General features: G+C 32.0%; 3 protein-coding genes across 4 annotated transcripts; all 3 read left to right on the forward strand.

The window, feature by feature from the left end:
- Positions 1-2,498: 2,498 nt before the first annotated feature.
- Positions 2,499-8,962, forward strand: LOC126854013 (vitamin K-dependent gamma-carboxylase). The gene is made up of 11 exons (XM_050600333.1): positions 2,499-2,631; positions 4,046-4,302; positions 5,025-5,346; positions 5,424-5,606; positions 5,743-5,906; positions 6,029-6,259; positions 6,323-6,582; positions 6,788-6,988; positions 7,149-7,387; positions 7,588-7,902; positions 8,162-8,962. The coding sequence occupies exons 2-11, from the start codon at positions 4,059-4,061 to the stop codon at positions 8,316-8,318; spliced, it is 2,316 nt and encodes a 771-aa protein (XP_050456290.1). The 5' UTR covers positions 2,499-2,631; positions 4,046-4,058; the 3' UTR covers positions 8,319-8,962.
- Positions 8,963-10,952: 1,990 nt separating this feature from the next.
- Positions 10,953-14,112, forward strand: LOC126854020 (translocating chain-associated membrane protein 1). The gene is made up of 7 exons (XM_050600345.1): positions 10,953-11,225; positions 11,742-11,918; positions 12,013-12,128; positions 12,237-12,449; positions 12,530-12,639; positions 12,716-13,003; positions 13,137-14,112. Exons 1-7 carry the CDS (start codon positions 11,094-11,096, stop codon positions 13,232-13,234), a joined length of 1,134 nt encoding a protein of 377 aa, XP_050456302.1. The 5' UTR covers positions 10,953-11,093; the 3' UTR covers positions 13,235-14,112.
- Positions 14,113-14,653: 541 nt separating this feature from the next.
- On the forward strand, positions 14,654-21,534 carry LOC126854012 (uncharacterized). Of its 2 annotated transcripts, none has more exons than XM_050600331.1 (4): positions 14,654-15,104; positions 15,514-16,386; positions 16,486-16,617; positions 16,759-21,533. In XM_050600331.1, exons 1-4 carry the CDS (start codon positions 14,762-14,764, stop codon positions 18,042-18,044), a joined length of 2,634 nt encoding a protein of 877 aa, XP_050456288.1. In that variant the 5' UTR covers positions 14,654-14,761; the 3' UTR covers positions 18,045-21,533. The 2 variants fall into 2 exon arrangements, with proteins under 2 accessions (XP_050456288.1, XP_050456289.1); XM_050600332.1 differs by lacking the exon at positions 14,654-15,104 and adding an exon at positions 15,156-15,259 and having other exon boundaries at positions 16,759-21,534.
- The last annotated feature ends 437 nt before the right edge of the window (positions 21,535-21,971 follow it).

The raw sequence follows: 21,971 nt of genomic DNA on the forward strand, positions 1-21,971 counted from the left end.
TTACACAAAATTATTTTGAAACGTGGAAAAAAAAAGAGTTAAATATATTACCGTCTTCTTTTAAACAGATACACTTGCGACATAATCTATCGCCTTTGAGCGGCTTGCAGTTAGCGGAGTTAACAGCATCGTAAAGTTGATTAAACTTGATAGGCGTCAATGAGATACATGTTGGCTTTGAATAGCCGACTATAATCAATTTTTGTCATACTATAATTCTCTTACTTATTATTTTATCTGATTGCAAAATATTATTATAATAAAATAATATATAATATAATTATATAACAAAACTCTCTAAAATTTTTTATTTTTATTTAGAGTAGTTTATTTTTTATTATAATAACTTTTACATGAAGTATAAATTTATTATATATATATATATATATATATATATATATATATATAAATTATTTTATTAATTATTTGTTTATATTAATAAAAATATTGTTCATATTGATAAAATTATATTTTAATATATTAATATAAAAATAATAGAACAAAATATATGATCCTGAAGTGCATTCACACAAATGACTTAGGAAGAACGAAATCCGTCACGAGACGACGTTGGCGGTTTTGAAAGGTCGAAACTTGAAGAGGCAGCACTAATCAAAAGTGGTCCACGGAGACAGATTGAGGGGCGTGCTGAAATAAATCAGTCTTTTGTTTTACAGCCCTAAAACGGCCGTTGGGGATATATGCATATATATGCAGCACGCGAAACGACGTCCATTCATTAAAACGCCCCAGCTGCGAGATCGAAAAGACTCCCGGTGTTGATTCAACGAGTACGGCCAGTGCGATTAAATAATCTCGGGCATTGTGTGACAACGCCATTATTTACGATATATTTATTGTTATCGCGTGCAATATGCAAATTTTATTACAGCATATCGTGTTTAATGCTGCGCTTAGAGTTTCGCAAACAGAATACGATGCAATTAAATATTTCAAAACAAAAAATAATGTGAAAAGTTACAATAGACATCTCAAAATTTCCCAACATTCATCAAATATAATCTGTAATTATAAAGCTAAATAAAAAAAAAAAAAACAACTTGGAAAAAAAGTTTGGATCTCGAATTTAACGTTCAAAATTTTCAATTGTCATATTTATATTGCAGACAAACATTAAATCCGAGTTGTATGCAGCATTTATCGCTAAGTTAAGAATCCAGGTTCTGTGATATAAAGCAAATTGACGGGCAGAGATAACATTCGTCGTATCTGAGCACGCATGACACGAGCAGAAGATGTCTTCTTAACGGAGAGTCTGTGCACTCTGACACAGCTTCTTATAGATAGCATCTTCACAGAGGAGATGTTTGTTTTCGCTGCCTTTCCTCAACTCCAAAATTATTATCGTAAATTTATGAGTATTGCAAACATTCCGAGTTCCAATAATCGAGTTGTAATTCTGCTTGTGCACGACGTGAAATGCAGTTTAACAGTGATCGCTGGCTAATGATAATAGACGATCATGTATTACTAATCTCGCGAGAAAATCTGTACGATAAAATTATCTTGAATTGTGATCCGAGTATTTTTATCGCGAAGAAAAAAGAAATACATTAATCTTAATGTCTCTTTTAGTTTTTATCTCAAATTTATTTAAAATAATTTAATATTTATAAGTTTTCTAGAAATAATAGCTTCCTAAAAAGATTAAAAGAAGGATATTTATTTGTTAATTGTTTTAATAAAGAATGTTTCAAATTTGAATTAGAAAAAGCGATTCAATGATGCAATTTCATTTAGCGAAACAATAATACTCATTTAAGAGCTGGGAGTAGATAACACATAAAGTAATATAACCAAATATAACTCATGCGAGCGTAATCTAGACGCCGCAAACGAGTTCTCGTGAATCATATACGTTATATATAGAAGACAGTATAATAAACATATATATGCTGTAATTCAATCGATTCAATCTTTATTAAATATTTTACATTAGTTCAAAAATATTTTTTAAAAATCACTTTTTTTTTAAATGCTAATAAATATTTTAAAACAATCGTATTAGCTTTTATTTCAATTTTTTTTATTTAATTTCTTTTTTCTATTAATTTTATTAATAAAATAATTAAATTATTCATCAATTATTATACAATATATTAGTGCATGTCACTAAAATAGCATTTATAAATGTAAAGATAAAAATTTAAATTATGATTGGAAATAATCTGTTATGTGTTTGTGATCCTCATTTAATATATAAGATGCCTCGTTTCTGTTGCGCTTAATTTTATTATTATACATAATAATTATGTGACAACCCCTGTTATTTCCCGATCGGAGATTTCGCTATTAATAAAAGAGATCGATAATATCTATCGGCGAAAGTCTAGTGCACGCAAGATAAAGAAATGCTGTGAAATATAATTATTGCGCGGGCGCGGGTCAATAATCCGTGCCACGTTGCTTGGCGACGGTATTCCTACTCTGAAGCTTTGAAACAGCCGGCGCAAAGTGCTCCTCTTCCTTCTCCAGCTGTTCCAGACTCCAGACAGAAGCCGTCCGGTCCTCCACACGGCGCTATCAGAGGCAAAAAGATCTTGTCTTCCGACTTCGTTGACTGTGTCTCATCCTACAGTATCGTCTCCGTTCGCGAAGAAAACTAACCAGGTACGCGATTTGCACTCGATCTTTTCTATTTACTAAAAGATCTTTATGCATTTAAAATTGCGCCGACCTTTTTGCGAGAAACACGTGACAAGATGTGCAATATTTATTCTGCATGCGTAAAAGATTCTATCATGTGACAATTAGATCGCGATTTATTTTAATTATCTTCGTAGTTCGCAAAGTTATCTAAAAACATAACTGTGTCGCGGCATTTAAACGTAATGTGTGTATTAAATTTTATGTTATGTTTATGTTATGTTAAATTCAAATTTTTTAATATTAATTAATTATATATATTACGAGCTGACAACTAGTATAATATTTTTGAATATATTGTAATTATAAGTTGTGTTATCGGTTGCATTTTTAAGTTCTCAATTAATATATAATTTTAAGAATTTTGTTTGTCTCACTTACATATATTCTTTGTGAATCTCCGCGTTAATATATTCATAAATTATATAATTGTGCGCAAAGCATTTTTATCTACAAAATCAATTCTTTTACTTTACACGCCGAATAAACTTAATATTCTGTAAATTTACTTTGAAAAATGCAATTTACTCATTGGCAATGTTAACAACTCGTTCAATTACCATACATTACGAGTGATTTCCCGTAGTAGATTAACATAAGTAAGTACAAGAGAATCTCCATTATATTTGAACGCCGTTTAATCATGAATGTTTAATTATTTAAATGACAAAAAATAAATATAAACATTTTATAGTAATTTATTACACGTACAATATATTATAAAATTTTAATTAGTTTTAAATGACATAAAACGTAAAAAGCAGCTTCATACTAAAATAGTTATACCAAAAAATATATGTAAATTGGCAATTGGCAGAAAAAACTCAAAAAATAAAATAGAGAAAATTACAATTTTTATTATAAAAATTGTTTTTTATATTTAAAAAATTTATTATGCAACAAATAAATTATATTTAAAATTTGCTTTAAAAAATATAGTCATTTGATTTTGTCTGAAGAAATCGATTTGTTCAAAGATCTTTACCCTTGAGTTTGTATGACAATAGAAGTTTTACTAAACATAGAAAAATTTGTTACTTGAGTAAGCCTTGCTCTCTAAGGAATTTAATTCTGCACGCTATCATTTGCGAAATTAAAAAACTCCAAAATTCCCTCTACATATGTTGCTATAATATATAAAGCTGTGAAGTATGTCAAGTTATGAAAATAGCAAACTATTTTTGCTGATTAATAAACGTTCTATTAAACAGAGTGATTTTCCGTTTTATAAATAATATGTCTCACGAAAATTATAGTAAGAAAAAAGTAGAATTTCTAAATTTTTTATTGTATTTATGAAATTTTTAGACACACTCTCTGAGATAAGATTATAAGGATGAGATTACTTAAAAATTAAATAAACATTATTTTCTTGCAGAATTGAAAGTGGTATGTGGAGGAAGAAGGACGAGTCAACGAGAAAGACGTCTACATCGCCAAACGATGGACTGTACGTAGAAAATTTTACAAATTACTTGTCTGGACGTTGGTCATCATTGAAACAATCGTTCAATAATAACTTCGAGAGACTATTCGATTTCGAAACAAACAATGCGTCGAGTTTTGAAAAGTTCACACAATTCCTCTATCGTCCGACTGATCCATCTAGTTTGGGAGTGGCAAGAGCTTTGTTTGGTAAGTTTACATATCAAAAATAATAAAATTATCTCCTGTTGTCTTTCTAACTTCTTTCTAATTTTATAGACTAAAAAAAAATCATAAATTATATAAAAAGCAGGACAAAATTCTGTAAAATATTTTTCTTACATTCTTGCTTTTTTCATATGTATATTGCAAAATTGTAGATTATAATTAAAATCGAGTAGTCCATTAATCATTATTTTTCAATTTTTTAATTATCATAATTATGGAGCTTTGGATAAAAGAAATATTTTTCATGAAATATTTCTTTTATCCAAAGCTCCATAATTATGATAATTAAAAAATTGAAAAATAATGATTAATGGACTACTCGATTTTAATTATAATCATGATATAATTTATATTTTATTACATTAATAATATATTATTAATCTCACTACAACACTTTATAAATGAAGCGAAGAATTTGAATTGTAGGAATTAAATCTATTAAAGCAGTTATGAGGATTAATAAGATACGAACCAATAGAAACATGACCATGATTATATATACTGCCTGCATAAAATGCATTTTATTATTAATGTTTTTAATTTAATAATTTGGAATAATCAAATTTGAACAAGTTTTAAACGCTAAAAATGAAATCATCCGACATGTAAAAGTAATAACAATAATTTATTAAATTATCTTATTAAAAATCTCAACTTTTTTGGTTTATTTTATATTCTGAAAATTTAATGACATTTTTTGCCAGGATTATGCATGGTAATAGACATTGTTGAGGAGAGAGGATTGGCAGACATCGACATAAAATGGGGCGATCCATGGGACTGTCATTTCCCATTGATCCACGGTATGAAAGCGCCGTCGCTTCCATGGATGATAATAATATACACAGTGATGTGGATAGGTGCCTTCGGAATCGCGCTCGGTTTGCACTTTAAAATCGCATGCGCTTGCTTTGTGTTGCCCTACTGGTATATCTTTCTGTTGGACAAAAACTATTGGAACAATCATACTTATCTCTACGGCATTGTAGCGACCTTGTTCTGGGGAACGGAAGCGAACAAGTATTTGTAAGTCGAATCTCTTTAATCTTCGTATATTAATCACGAATTAATTAATCGGAAATTAATGTATTAATACCTCGTAGCGCATTTGATGCAAGTAACGCGAAACGAAACGATAATTTTGTGCCATACTGGAATTACTTCATCCTAAAATTTCAATTTTTTGCTCTTTACTTCTTGGCCGGCTTGAAAAAGTCTGGCAGGGAATGGCTCGAAGGTTACGCTATGACAAATCTGTCCAGACACTGGGTGTTTCATCCGTTCAAGTGAGTGACATACACAATCAAAAAATATATCGAACATTGTAACAAACAAGAAGAACAGCGTATAAGAAATAAAGGGATTATTTTTTGACTAACAGATATACATATGTCTAGATGAAAAGAAAACAATTTTTTTCAGAATAGTTTTGACAACCGAACAGATTGACTTTTTAATCGTCCACTGGTTCACTTTTATCTTTGATCTGTCTGTTGGATTCTGGATGCTGTTCGAAAAAACACGAATACCGGCCATGATATTCTGCACTGCTTTTCACGTAATGAACTCGAGGCTATTCAGCATAGGTAACTATCACTATTTTTATACTTGATAAGATATTAATAAAATGTGATTAGAATAATCAAAGCTTTTTCTGACATTGTTGGCTTTACTTATATAAAATACAAAAAAAAAAAATTTTTTCCAGGGATGTTCCCGTATGTGTGCCTAGCGACAATGTCGTTATTTTGTAGCGCGGATTGGCCGCGTAGATTAGAACTTTACTTTAGCTGGAAACGAGAGATCTTAGTGACTGATGTAAATTTAATCGACGCAGATAGCGTGAAAGAGACTGATAATCAAATAAAAGAATCTCTAAGTTCCGATTGTTCCGCGTTGCCTTCGAATGAAATTTTACATAATGAAACGATGCATAAAGGTAAATAATCATCTTTTTCAGAATCATATTTTAATATAAGATCTAAGATATTTTTTCTTTCAGAAAAAAAAACGAAAAATGAAATAGATGAAACTTATTTAATTAAATCAAAATCTAAGAAAGTAGATAAAAAAGATAACGATATACATTTATCTAAAAATTTGATTGAGTCGGATGAAAAGGAAGCAACAAGTATTCTTAAAAGACTTCAGGGATGTCAACAATCACGAAAAGCGACAAGAAAACAAAAGTTTGTGGTGTCTTTATTATTGTGCCATATTGCGCTGCAGTTTTTTTTGCCGTACTCGCATTTTATATCAAAGGTATTAAAATTATTAATATCAATATTATTATATTGACATTATTTAAAAATAACGATAATTTAAAAAATAAATATAATTTTTTCAAATTATATTTTATATAATTGAATCAGTTTCGCAAAACAAAATAATTCGTATTGCATTTTTTTCTAAATTTTTAAATAAATTTTTATATTTTAACGACTATGTTAAATATTTTATATTTTAGGGTTACAACAATTGGGTGCCTGGTTTGTACGGTTATTCTTGGGATATGATGATCCATGCTTGGGATACTATGCTAGTTGTGATCAAAGTGCACGATAACGCAAATAACGAGATTCGATATTTAGATCCTGAAGCATGGGTTCAAGGAAATAGATGGGTGAGACACGGGGACATGGCGATTCAATATTCGCAATGTTTAAAGGTATTGACGCGTCGTAATAAATATCTGTAATATTATTTAATATTTTCAACTATTATCTTCGACTTTCTTGAATCCCGTTTTTTTTTTTTTTATGAAACGTTCTACTTATTTTATTAATAAAATACTGTTAAATATATTTTTCTTTTGTATATAATTTTAGGATAATCTGATGCGTCGAAGAGAGGAAACATTGAGTACTCGTTACCGTTTTGAGGATAAAGAAAAATGGATGAGACTGTCCACGAATTTAAGCATTTATATGGACGTCTGGTGTTCCTTAAACGGTAGATTTCAACAGAGAATATTTGACCCAAACGTCGATATGTTAACGGTCGATTGGCATCCTCTTAAACCTGTTTCATTCCTGATGCCATTACTCACGCGATATAATTCGTATCGGTATGTTTATTTTTATAGTAGTTAAAAAAATTAATTATAATGTATTTTCGCGCAAACACCAACATATCGCAAAAGATAATTAATTTTAGAGAGAATAATAATTGTAAAATTATTAATAAATAATTAATTATGAAATTAATAATTATTGTTTAACTAGAAAAGTCAATAAAAATTATAATTATTTTCTTTATGATTGTCAGATATAAACTGGAGGAAATTCAGCAGCACGTATACACCTGGTCGAATTATACGGATGTGTTATTCGTAGCCGATTTTCCGGGAATGTACTTGGAAAATTATATATCCATCGATTTTGCAAACGTTTCCCTGACTGTGTTAGAAGGCGAAGTAATTTATAGTGAGGAAGAATTAGTCAATACAATTATTGTGCCGAAAGAAAAATCGATTCCCGTAAAAACAGGAATATTTCATCGTGTAAAGACTACGAGTTCCTATCCGGCGTGCTACATGTATACTTATACCAATCAAACGAAAAAGCAATTGGAAAGCGACAGGTAAATGACTTATATTATATAAATCTTTTATAATCGTATATTAATATTTATTTAAAAAGGATGCATTTTGATATAATTTTTTTTTATTTATTTAGTATTTATTTATATTAACACAAAACAATTTTTAGTATTATTTATATTAGTTATATTTTAAAAAAATAGATAAAATTTTATTTGTTATATAAATTTAAAAAATTAAATTAATTCGAAATTTTTTAAGTCGTGCTTTTATTTTTTATAACATATATTTATTTTTTAGGGAGAAACCTCCTTCAATAGAAAACGCGCTGCCGTTGTTAAAAGAAATTAATTATAAAATCAATGCGTGGGCAAGAGCATTCGCTCATATAGCAAATGCTTTCTTCAATTTGGTATATGACGTTCCTATGGTGCGACGAGTGCGTGTTAACAAATAATGAGCATATGACAAAAGATCATACTTTTACATCTTAACGACAAAGTTTCTGTTGTTTTAGCTTTTTTTGAGAAAAATTTCTTTTATATTGATTTAAATTAATATAAAATTGAATTACCCACGAACTTAGTAATGTATTAGAAATATTGTAATAGATCTCGAATGAAAAATTTAGGAAAATTAAATTTATGATGAAATATGCGTCCCGTACAGTTTATAAATATTTGTCTTTTAAAATATTAATAAGATATAAAAGATTTCCAAACTGATTGTGATAATCCTTAATTATCTTTAATAGTAAAAAGAAAAGAAAACTATTTATATACATTTTTAAAAATATATATAAAATACATACGCATAATATATTGTTACTATAGAGAAATGAATATAACACAGAAGTTATTTTTATTATTCTTCCATGTTAGAAAACGTTGTAAGATTAAAAGTAATATTTTGTTGCAAATATATGTAATTTGTTGTAACAGATTTGCAATGTGGAAAAATGCTATTAGATTGATCCAATTGAGTTTAGTAAGTGAATCGCGCTAGTGTATTGTAGTCCGTTTATTAAGAATATTTATATACTTAATTTTTCTGTAAATGTACGAAATATATAATATTTTCTATTATTCTTGATATATGTCTCTTTCGTAAGTTAATTAAGTTTTATTGTTATTTTAAACATTCGCGTTTATAAATTACATGTATAGCATATTTAAAGATTGATGCCGAACATGTCGCAGCAATAGTAATTTAAATTCTTCTTCTTTTAAATTAAAATATTACACAGTATTGTGTACACATATCAATATTATTTAACACATATATTATTTAATATACCGCAATTATAAAAAATCTCAAATTTAAAAAGAGAAATATCTTTTAGAAATAGAAAAATTTGATATAAAATAGAAATAATTAATTTAATTAATTTACGCAAAAAATAGTTTTCCAATTAAACTCTGGTAAATTATATTTTTTAAATGAACCTTAAATTTTATATGCGATGTTGGAAAATTAAATTATTCAATTATTACATTATCAACGTAGATACACTCGGCATTCCTGACACTTATCGCGCGCGACACTGCGCAAAAATTCGAAATGACGCATGGCGGACGCGCCGATATTTGACGCGCAAATATCGGCGCGTCCGACAAAGCGCGATGTTATATCAATCCGCCGCGGCGACGAAATCTTTCAATGCTTTTCGATGCTTCTCGATGCTTCTCAATAACTCGAATGACACGGCTCATCGGACTGACGTACATCGCGAAATATCTGCATATTAGAAATCCGTTGCCGTTGCTTCGACGGAATGTGGAATGCATCGATCACGCATATCGAGATACGCGGTTAAATGCAGTTAATTGCGAGATCACATAAGCCGATTAATGCTGAGATAATTACCTGTCACTAAAATCGACATCCTCCACGTTCGTCCAGATACGAAATTTGTCCGGGACGGATTAAAAAGACATCAAAAGACAGAGCGATTCGACTGCACACCAGCGACGCACGACTTCAAGTAATGGTTTGGTTCGAAATTCAGTCACGTGACCGCGGCTAATTTCGCACGATTACGCGAAACATAATTCCCTAGCTGTTACATAACTGTATATATATATAATATTTCAGATACTATATTAATTGGATGTTATATACAATTTATATATATTATAATTTCTTTCTATATATATATAATGTGTGTATATACATTGTGGTCATGTTTTTTCTCCTGCATGTTTTCTTACACAAAATTGAAAATATTTGAAACGTACTCGCACATCTAGATATTTGTGCACCATGACTGTAGATTAGGAATTTTAAATTATAGATCAATTATTAAATTAACGATTAATATATCACAGATCTTATCGTTAATTGTTCGGATCTGCGTTTCGACTATTTTATTGCGCATTCTCAATTTGAATCATATTTAAATCATCGAAAAATCGAACGATAAAGCTTTGGACAAAATAAATTTAATTTTAAATATTTTTAAAGAAATAATTGTTAGAGAGAAAGAGACAGAGTGGGAGGGGGAGAGAAAGAGAGGGAGAGAGAGAAAGAGAGAGAGAATTAATTATTAATTATATGAAATTATTTTTCTATCCTTGTCGCGTTAGCGATCTGGATAGCACATCACGATATAAAAGAAACTTTTAACATTTTTATGCTCAAACCAATATTGCAAAAGATATCGCAATTTTTTAATTATTTTTATCTATTATTATTTATAAAAACTAAATTTTGTAATATTTTATATAACGCACACATACACACACGCATATAACATTCTAATAATATGTTGTGCAACTATTGAGATAATCCATCATTGTACACGCAAAATTTTCTTTCACTTTGAATTCGCGCGAGGTACGCTGGGTAGTGCATCGCACTAGAAGTCAAGCGAGTGTCCAGATCGTAATCATAATTCCTGCCTTTTTCCCACAAATCTATCCGTCTCGTCTTTGCAACTCCAATATATTTTGTCGAAATAAATACAATTTCCGCGTTTTTGCGCAATGGCTAGGAATAAATTTCCTCGGATATATCCTGATCATACGATCGACAATGTGACTCGCGCGGTGCCAACAGGTTAGAGAAACGAGCGCCACATTGCTCAGCGTGTTGGCCGCCGCGCGCGTGACGTTTCCACGGTGAAGCGGCGTGGCGTGGCGTTGCGTGGCCCGGTTTCCGCGGCGAAGCCACCGAGGACTGTTTTGTCGTGCCGCATTCGCCGTGCAGTGAACATACGCTCGTCTGGGCCAAGATGGTCGCGGTAAAGGGACGCAAGAGCTCTAACAAGAATCCACCGATACTGAGCCATGAGTTTGTCATACAAAACCATGCAGACATCGTTTCCTGCGTGGCTATGGTCTTCGTGATCGGTCTGATGGTGCAGGTCGGTTTCTGATCTGTCAATTTTCTTCGGACGTTTACTTGGCTACTCCGATTTGCTCGAATGAAACGATTTGGAAAACTGTATTTGCATGAATCGTTCACATTCAAGCTTTGTCTCTCTGTATCTTGCATTATATTAGACAAAATTCAGCAAGTTTGAGAAGTAGGATGACCATATGTTAGATTGTGATGTTAATTGGGACTGCTAGATACTTTGACATATACTTGTTTATAAGATTTGTGAAGACATTTTGTGCTCTTAAATAGTATTCTAATTTATCATTCATTAAATATCATTATAAAAAAGATATAAATTATGACATATTTATATATATAAAGATTATCTAATATTATATTAATAACTGTATTATGCTATTAGACAAAATTACTTTGAAGTCTCTATATTATTTCTCTTGGGAAAATAAATTATCAGTAAAATATGTTTTATTCTTACAGCTGTGCGTTTCTCCCTATTATTTTTGTTACTTCAAATTTATCAAGTATTATTTTCTTTCAGGTAACTTCGCCATGGGCATATATGTTTATTGCTATTCATCATAATGTCACTAATACCACTGAAGATCCAACAGCAGTAATAAAGTATACTACAGGATGGAAAGATGCCTGTGCAGTATTCTTTTACTTCTTGATAACTATTATAATGCATGCAGTGCTTCAGGAATATATATTTGATGTAAGTAATAATAAGATACCTGTCGAATATGAAATATACTGACTTTAAAAATATATTAAAGTTTGTTATTGAAAAAATTTATTTTTGTTCGCAGAAAATATCCAAACGTCTCCATCTCAGTAAAGTCAAACTCTCTAAATTTAATGAGTCGGGCCAATTGATAGTGTTTTATACATTATCTGCATTATGGGCCATTGATATCATCATCAGGTAATACAGATTTTAATTATAAAGAAAAATCTTTATATTTTATAATTTTTAATTTTGAATAATTTTTCAGACAAATATATTAAAAGTATAATGTTTTTTTTTTTTTAGGGAAAATATGCTTTTGAATATATGGGCACTGTGGGAAGAATATCCAGCGCCAATGTCTTTCTCCTTGAAATTATTCTTTATTGGCCAGCTTGCCTATTGGTTACACTGTTATCCCGAACTCTACTTTCAACGAGTCAAGAAAGAGGATATCCCGCAACGCATTCTCCATGCAACCATTGGATTATTCTATACATCTGCGGCTTATTTCTTTAAGTAATTATTATAATAATATCTTGTAAATACTTTCTTCTCAAATTTTTTCCCAGTTTATAATAAATATTTATTTTCTGCAGCTTCCAACAATTAGCAGTAATCTTGTTGACTCTCCATTATATGGCAGATGCCTTGTTACATGGAGCCAGATTGGTTCATTTTATTAGCCAAAAGGAGAAAAGAACGAAATGTAAGTTAACTTTGCCAACAGTTGAGTTGTTGTGTTTATACCAAGAACTCTGAATATATTTATATGATGTTTACAGTATCATTCCTCGTCGCTAATTCAACGTATGCGTTCGCGCGCGTTACGACCATCGTGCTTACGGTTGTTGTATTTCTGTACGGTTTGAGAAAGCAGGAGTTCAATTTTGATTATGACACCGGCAATTTCAATACTCCAGGCGTACAATTCTCGGCGGTATCTATTATTTCGCTCTTCCAAGCTTACCTTCTGTATCACTTCATCGCGAAGCAAGTTAAGCGCGCGCGCGAGAATGCTGCGCCCGTCGTCGTTAAAGCCAAGCCGAAACAAAAGCTGAGAAAACGAGAAGGTGAGGACGATTTCATTTTATTTAAATTTAATTTTATTTAAATCTTTATTGTTATTTTATACTTTATTATTAATTTTATCTATGTGGAGTGTCAAAATTTATTTTTAGAATTAAAACATGCGTACATTTACAGGCAAGAAATCCGCTTTATCCGAAGATGACGATCTTCCGGAGGTAGATCAGGCGACGAAGAAAAATCTAAGAAATCGTCCTTCAGCCAAAGCAAAATAGGCGGATTAACGAGGTATCACTGACAAGGCTGATTAGATTTGATTCATTTGTATGTCATGAATATGTCAAAATATTCGACTATGATGTACAAAAATGCAATCGTTTCTTGTAATACAGAAATGAAGCTTCCGTAGTGCTATCGATTTAAAATTATGTCGTGCAGAGTGTAGAGATACTAGGCTTTGTACTCGATAAATATATAAACGTGAATTTTAAATATTTAAAAGAGATTAAGTGTGCGTGATATTATGATAGGCGGATATTTTTTCTTTTTACTCGCAAATAGTTTCTTTACAATGTTTTCATTTTTAAACGAATTACGAATAAATGTTACATTCACATAAAATCATAGAATCTTGATGTATATTTTGGTATACTATCTTTTTATGCGCATTGCATGTTTATGTATTTTCTAAGTACATCAATGCGTACTATTTATAAACTAATTAAGATAAATTTTTACAATTTCATCTTTGTTATTTAAAATTCTTGATAGATTTTCTTTGTGCATTGCTTTTTTGATAAGTTTAGAGTTAATCGATTAGAATAGACCTGTCCAAGTTTTTAGATTCGAGTTTCATTTTCTTTTCCATCTTTCTGAATGAGACAAAGAAGAAATAAAAAAGTTAAAACAAATCCTGAGCTCCATCTAGATGATAAACTTGGATAGGTCTTACTGTTGTACTGGATTATTTCTAAACTAGAACGTGCAAATAATCGAATAGAAGTAAATTTATTATACTAGTGATAAGTTATAAGAAAAAAATACACATAGAAATGTTGTATGAAATAATTTCTGGACCATAAGTCTTATAAGAATCATGTCATAGAAATATACATATCCTATTATGGAATTATATTGTTACATTTAAATACAAGTTTTATGACTATTTTTTAATATATATATATATATATATATATATATATATATATATATATATATTAATAAAGACAAATAATCTTATTATTATTTTAATATTGCATGATAAAAGATTATATTTTTTTTAAATTACTATACAAAACAGAAAAGAAAAAAATGTAGAAAAACACTTTTCCATTCATGTGTATACCTTAAAATGCATTTAGTTAAAATATATAGTTAATATTTTGGAATTTATATTATCTTGTTACATAATAATAATAATTATATTATTTATTTAATTAAAAATTTAATATAATTTGTGATATTTCTAAGAAAAATTTAATGTAAAGTTTTTATATGAATATTAAATTTTATATAAATTTCATTTAATCCAAAAAATCATTCAAAATTTTCCAATTTTAATTCTTTATGTAAATGCAATAACTATTTTTTTCATAAAAGAGAAAGAATGCAGACACTTTTTTTCTCTCTCTCTCTCTATTTTACCAGTCCGGATCCACGCGTTTCGCGACATGCGGAACGGCGAAATCCGGAATCGCGCATACACACTGATACACACACACAAAGACGAAATCGTTGTCACGACGGTGACGACGGTGTAGTTCCCAGTGCAGTAGCCGTAATCGCGGAGAAGATATGGAAAGATGTATTTGAAGCGTACGTCCAAGTTGTTGGATCTGTCGTCGCGGTCCACCGCGGATGTGCATCTACGCGATCTTATGTGCCCGGTGTGCCGTGGGATATTAATCGAACCAGTGACGCTGCCGTGCACACATAACCTCTGTCTACGCTGTCTGAAGGGTACATTCGAGCACAACAGTCTGAGCTGTCCCCTGTGTCGGGTCCGGGTGGGTTCGTGGCTGCGTAACGCGACCAAGTCGGAGACCTTGGTGAACCATGGTCTCTGGGAGCTCATTAGAGCCAAGTTCCCGAAGGAGATCGAGAACAAGCATAATGGTGAGGAGGGGGATCTCAGCTTGGACGCTGGTGAGTGACGCACACGCTTATACACACACACACACACGCGCGCGTCACAGCAATAAACAAATATGACATAACCTATCGTCGCAGCGGCGATAAGTTTCGCTTGTATTTTCTATGGATACTATATATTCTTCTTTGAGATGATTCGTACGGATTATGTAAGCTCTCGATTAAGCCTTTGGCTTTATTATTTATTATTCTCAGTCTGTGCGCAATGTCATTTTTTTTAACCTTTTTAAACTTTATTTTGTTTAATAAAAACATTAATAAGAGCGTTTACGATTATAATTATTCTTTACTTATTTGTTATTTGAATATAAAGTGATTATAATTGCAAAATACATGGCGCTTTTCAAATAGGATGATTTTCTTACAAGTTATTAAGGAAGAGTATTTATATCTTTTAACACAGATTATACAACAAAAAGAATACTCAGCGCAGCTGGAGAGATACATAGGGAATATGAGGCGCAACTTCAAATGGCCGAGGAAGAAATGCGTCGTCAGAGACAAGCTGAACAGATAGCTAGTGAAGCATTGATACAGAAAATTCGGGTAGAGGAGCAACAGCTATTGTTGGCTCAATTGGCACAGGATCAATTGCTAGCTAAGACCTTGGCAAAACAGCAGGTTGTGAAGAAGCACAAGGAAGCTACAAAGTGTTATAATCAGTGTTTAAACGCATCGGTATCAAATTATGTTCTTGATGCATCTAGGTTTAACACTAAGACTATGCTTGTAAATAATGTCGAAATGCCACAAACTGAAGCTGCACACTTAGAAGGCAGGCAGATGAGTCTTGCCGAATCTGTCAGCGACAGCACAAAGCCGAGACAAACGAATACGACACTGCTATCTAAAATTGAGACAATATGTTCCAATATATATGGCTCTAATGAGACAGATGCATCCAGTATGCATAAAGTTTCACTTAAATATTGTTGTCAGAAACAAATACCTGTGTACAATGCTGTTACAAAGACGTTAAAACATAAAACAGTATCCAAATTCACACAACCTTGTACTTCGAATTATTCCATGGATCCCGGCTGTTCCACATCCAAAGCTTATATGACGGAGACTAAAGAAGAGTTGCGCATACCAAGCGATGTGGTGAACAGCAAAAAGAAGAGTTTAGGGATAGAAGTGTGTATGACATTGGCTGATGATGATGAAAGAATAGGGAGTGCCGAGAGTTCGGGCAGTCATGATAGTATAAATCAGGAGATTCATCATTTCAAACCGATCAAGACGGTTCCGAGAACGAAATTAAAAGTTTCTTCAGGTATATATCTATACGAGAAAGAAAGAGAGAACTAATGTAATATCTATATATTTTTATGTGATAAATGTTTATATAGAAAATATCTTGTTTTGCTCTCAGATGGAAAACAGATAGATCCAAAATTGATTAGAGTGATCCCCGTTTTAAAGAAAGCGTCTAATGCAGTGCCAAAACCTCCATCACCGACGCACATGAAACGTATAATTGGATGCTCTTGGAGCGCTTTTAGAGGTAAATTAGTCATTATACGCGTAAAACGTTATTTATGCTGAATAATTACTTCATTAAGACACAATATACAAATATAGGTTTTTTAATTAGAATATATAAATATAGGTTTTTTAATTTAACCATTTAATAATTCTATTACAGGTAGAATAAAACAGGACGCAAAAGAAAAGCAAGCGCCGCACAATCTAGAGGATACGAAGACGCTGATCGATCAGCAACCATCGACATCCCTCGACCATTCTCAAATGATTTCAAATAAGTCGATGACAAAACCTCAAACAAACGATGTCATCCGTCGACTTGATTTTGTGCCCGAATCGTCATTCGACAGCAACAAAAATTATACGAAAAATGCAAACAAAATAATTAATGGCCTTAAAACGAGCAAAAACTTGGACGAATCAGACGCGAAAAAAACTCGTAAATCTTGGAGAACGCGCGTGAGAAATGGTATGATAGTGAAATCTAAGGGGTATAGAAATCTGCGGAGTAATAAGAGAGCAGCTGAACTCAGTTTGAATGTGATAGACGAGGAAGAGGACGATCCGATGGATTCATTCGGCAAAGTAAGTCCGCAAAACGACGAGCAAGACAGCGATCGCGATGATGTAGCGGTCGAAAATATAGCGGAGCGGATTAAAAGAAGGAAAGAAAACATAGAAAAAGAAACAAGACGAGAAATTGAATCCAATACATCTAAAAAAAGCAAAGCAACAATGAAGAAGAAAACATTATCTGAGAGGAGAGATGAGAGTCCCGCGACGAATCACGTTTTGTTCTCGACGATCGAAGAAAGCGCGGAAGTCGAACATACTGGGTCAAGGAGAACGAAGCGAAGGAAAATCAGCAGGATTTCTCAGAGTAATACGGAGGATCTAGAGAGGATCGAGTTTTCTTCAGACGCGAGTAAAGTGAATTTGAGGAAGTCTACGCGAAACTTGACGAAGGTCTCCAAGTCGAGCGATCACTTATCGAACGTAGTGCGCAACAAGAATAACAGTAGGTTTAACTACGACTCGCCACCAGAGTCTTCCGACGAGACGGAGGAGTGCGTTCCGGAGAGCAACCACGTTGTCGGAACTTGCGTCAAGGAGCTGCCCTCAGACAAAGAAGCAATTGAGGAACAGCAACGGATCGAGCGATTGCTGCTGCAAGAGAAAGAGGATTTTGAATTGGCGCGTCGCTTGCAGGCGCAGTTCGACGAGATGGAGCGAATAGCGGGGCGTCCTAGACGTACGAGGAAGACTACCGAGAACGAGAGAAGCATCGAGACTGACGCGACTGGGACTGTCTTCAAAAGGAACGTCAAACGAAAATCAGCTGTCGATTGTGCCGTGAGTACCGTAGTTAAGAGGAAACGCGGCAGGCCATCGAAACGCGTGAAAATCGCGACCGACACGCAAGAAGATGAGACGAGTGCGCGATAATCGAACTTGATACGCGCACAAAAATCCTTCGCACATGCTGGATGTTCCTATAAGCCATATATAAAGGAAAATGGAGTTCGATTAAAACTTTTTGCGACTTTGTATAGTGTCTTACGTATTTTTAATGAGAGATCGTTTGCGTCATGTCGAATGCGTACCTGGATAACAATGCGAGAGTATAAATGCGCAGCGTATAAATATAAATCTTTAAATTGTTACATTGTCGTTTTTTGGTGTCCACTCTATGGAACGTTAATACGCGTCTACGTGCCGTTTTCGTTCCTAATGTATCAATCGTGCACGTTTTTAAAATAACAATAGAAAAAATGCGACTTATACAATACTTACATACAATACGTTCCTGGAATAATTAATCAAAATTTTAACAAGTTTTGTTCGATAGGATACTTCTGTGAAAAAGAATTCTTTTAAGATTAAATTCACAGAAACTTCTGGGACGCGCCTCGTACATATTTTTATTAGTTCTCTTGACGAAATGAAATACCACACATTACAATCAAAACGAAGAATGACAATATGTGAACGAGACATTGTTAAATTTGGTGACGAGAGCGAGAAGAATGAGGAATGCACGTCCGTAATTTCGACGATGATGAGATATGTGCATGAGATTGAGAAAGTATAATTTTATACAGTGATTATAATTATTTTTTAAGAGAGCTTGTCCATTTAGGCTTAAGTCGCTATTCATTACAACAGTCCATAATAATTATTATAGATATATAGCAAGTTAATTAACTTGTTTTCTTGAAAGTTCGATTATATGATGATATCTGGCTCCTTGGTAATTTTCTTCGTTTTTAGCAGAAAATAACCGGCAAAATCATGGAATGACAATCGTCGCGAAGTATACCGCTCGATTGAAGGCAAATAGAGCGCTAGCTTTTATCATTACGCGGTTTATAATGAAAACTTTCTATTGAAATTGCTTTATCACGAGATAATACATATTTATATATTCCTATATTTATCGTTCCTGTGGATACATAAATTAAAGTCCAACTGAATCAACATTTCTTTCTTTATAGAACGAAGGGGACGAGAGAAATTAAATCAATTTCAATTATTTTTACCCAACGTTCACGCAAACTATTCTTATTAATGTATAACATTAGTTACATGACATTTGTATATCGATATCATCATCGAGAAAGGCAGATTCTAGCGGAATATAATTGTGTATAACGTTAAAAGAGGAATTATATATGTTTGATAAGATGCGCTTGATATCGCAATTGTCTACTGTTAGTTTCGACGGCCTTGATTATCACCGCAATTATCGAATAAATTGTTATATATTAAGTGTTATATTAAGAGATTTATGCAAATCTCGCTCGCGGACGGATTTTGCGTCAGGAGTCGACAGATGCAGAATTATCGAGAAATATAGTTCCTTCAACGGAGTTCCGTTTTCAATAGGCTAAAATTCTCTCTTGCCCATACGTATTATCGCCCTGATGACTATATATATTTATACTGTATGTGTGTATATTAAGTATATATACATATGTACTTTTTTTTAATCATTGGCTGATATATCGAATAATAAATTCGCGGATCCTCGTTTTTTCGCCCTCCTACTATTTGTGATAAGCAGCATTCAACATCCGAAAATCATTCTTAATTTTAATGATAATTTTAACGGCAAAGCCTGCACTCGTAAGAGTGACTACTTCCGACAACCGTGATTTAATGCATATATTCGAGGGCGCGTCTCGTTTTTCTCCATCGACGAACATGTTTATTTGCAAAATTATTTCTATAAAATTCTCCTAACGAAATTAATCGAAAATATTTGTTATACACATTATGATTCGATTTAGACAAAATCTTTTACAATTTTATTTAATTATCGCGATGAAAGAGAGATTTTTTGCTAAACGTGATTTTTAAATCATAATAAGTATTTTTATGTAAAGATGACAACACAACAAGCGCAGATGATAGGAGGAAGCTATTCGATATCTCTTTAATTATCTTAGACCTCGAAAGCAAAATGGTTTTAATTAGCGGATATTTTTTTTTCTAGAGCAGTTAAAAAAAAAATAAAAGAGATAATGGTCTTTTATTTCGTGCTGCTCTATGACAAATCCGCGCGGAGCTTGCGAAACTCGAAGAGGCTTCCGAAAGTTTCCTCGTTAGCGCGGAATAAACCGGGAGCAACAAAGGGAACGCATAAAACGATTGCGGTGAGAGGATGCATTTTTATCGCTCTCATCATCCTTCCATATATTCTTTTCTATTCGTGAGTTTATTTAATTGGAATATGTGTATTCGTTGTTAAAAAGAAAATGTACACGAAACGTTCGTTATTCTCTGCTTGTCCAGAAACAGTCTCTCAATTATTTCTTTCTTCTCTATGTAAATTTTAATTATAAATATGCACAGCGTATTTTGCATGAATATGTTTAATAATTAACGTGTATAATACATATATGAATGATTGCGAGAAGGAGGTGTAGTAACGCCGGTGGATATCGTTACAGAATCGCAGGACTATATTATAAACTAATCTAACGAGAATATATAATGTAAAAAAGAGGCGCATGGAATTTATATATGGAATTAAAGCATAGAGAATGTATAGAAAAGATATTTAGTTATAGAGAGCGACTTCTACAGGATAGTGTCGAATATTATTATGTATTGATAACAAATAAGTAGAGAGCATCGAGAGATTAAAGCAAGCGTATTCTATAACTCCGAACGAAACGGAGATACTCATTATGGATTTTTAGGAAGAGTCATTTTTATATTATGCCACACATATATTGTTTCGCGATAAAAGATGTAACAAGAGAAACGGGCAGCTTTCGCGAAATCGCGATCGCACCATCCGTTCTTCTTGATACGTTTTATATGTGAAAACAAATAAATAGAGGACTGTAATTACTCTAAGAGTTATCTCTCTTCCTCTCTCTTGTATCTACTTAAGATATGCCGAAAGATCTTCCGCTTCTGTAAAAAAAGTGAAAAGTATTACCGATTACGACTTATCATATCTTCTAAAGTAATCGTTAAATAATTAAAAAAACTTTACATAAGTGCAATAAAAGTTTATAAATAGGATATATTTATTAATAGTGTTTCTTTTTTTAAATTAAAATTTCTTATAAGATAGCAAGAGATTTAATAATCTTTCATTACAGTGTGAAAAAACGGAAAAGGGTTTTTTACATTAATATTATCTTTGAAAAAAATTAAAAGCATATTTGACTCGAGTTTCTGCGAAAATTATGATTATATATATGTATATAATTTTCGCTTGTCTTGTATACGATAAAAAATTGTTATGCATGATAATTCGGTCAAGGATATCATTGAGGTAAATCCTTTCTTATGCAATGAGTCGTAGCGAGTTATAACAATAGCGTTGCAACAATGAAGAGAATCTTTGTCTATCCATAATACTGAAATTAAGCATACGGACATTCTGCAAGTTACGCAATATTCGAGGCAACTATGCGGTATTATATTTTCTTAAATTCAATACTTATTTTTGTTATTAATACTTCCCATTAAAATTTCAATTTTTGTGAGAGTAAAATATTATATTATCTCGCTTTCTTCAAACATAAAACTTATGACAAATAGATTTGGTATCAAATATATTTTTGATAATAGAGATAATTTATGAATCCAAATAAATGAGATATATTTTTCTCGTATATTTCTTATAAAAATGACATTTTTTTAGAAAGGATTATCTCGCAACTTTTGATAATGTGAGGCTTTATCTTCATGTAATTATAAAATCAGAAAAAGAAACAGAAGAAGAAGACTTCTGTATCCATGTCTGATTCGTATCTAGTAGCAATGATAATTTCATTATCTATTCCACCGATGAAGAAATAAAAAAGTTATGAAATAGGATCGCCCAAAAGAAACAGAAAAGTATGTAACTTG

This window comes from Cataglyphis hispanica, chromosome 13 (genome assembly GCF_021464435.1).
Source record: "Cataglyphis hispanica isolate Lineage 1 chromosome 13, ULB_Chis1_1.0, whole genome shotgun sequence".
NCBI classification, from domain to species: domain Eukaryota; kingdom Metazoa; phylum Arthropoda; class Insecta; order Hymenoptera; family Formicidae; genus Cataglyphis; species Cataglyphis hispanica.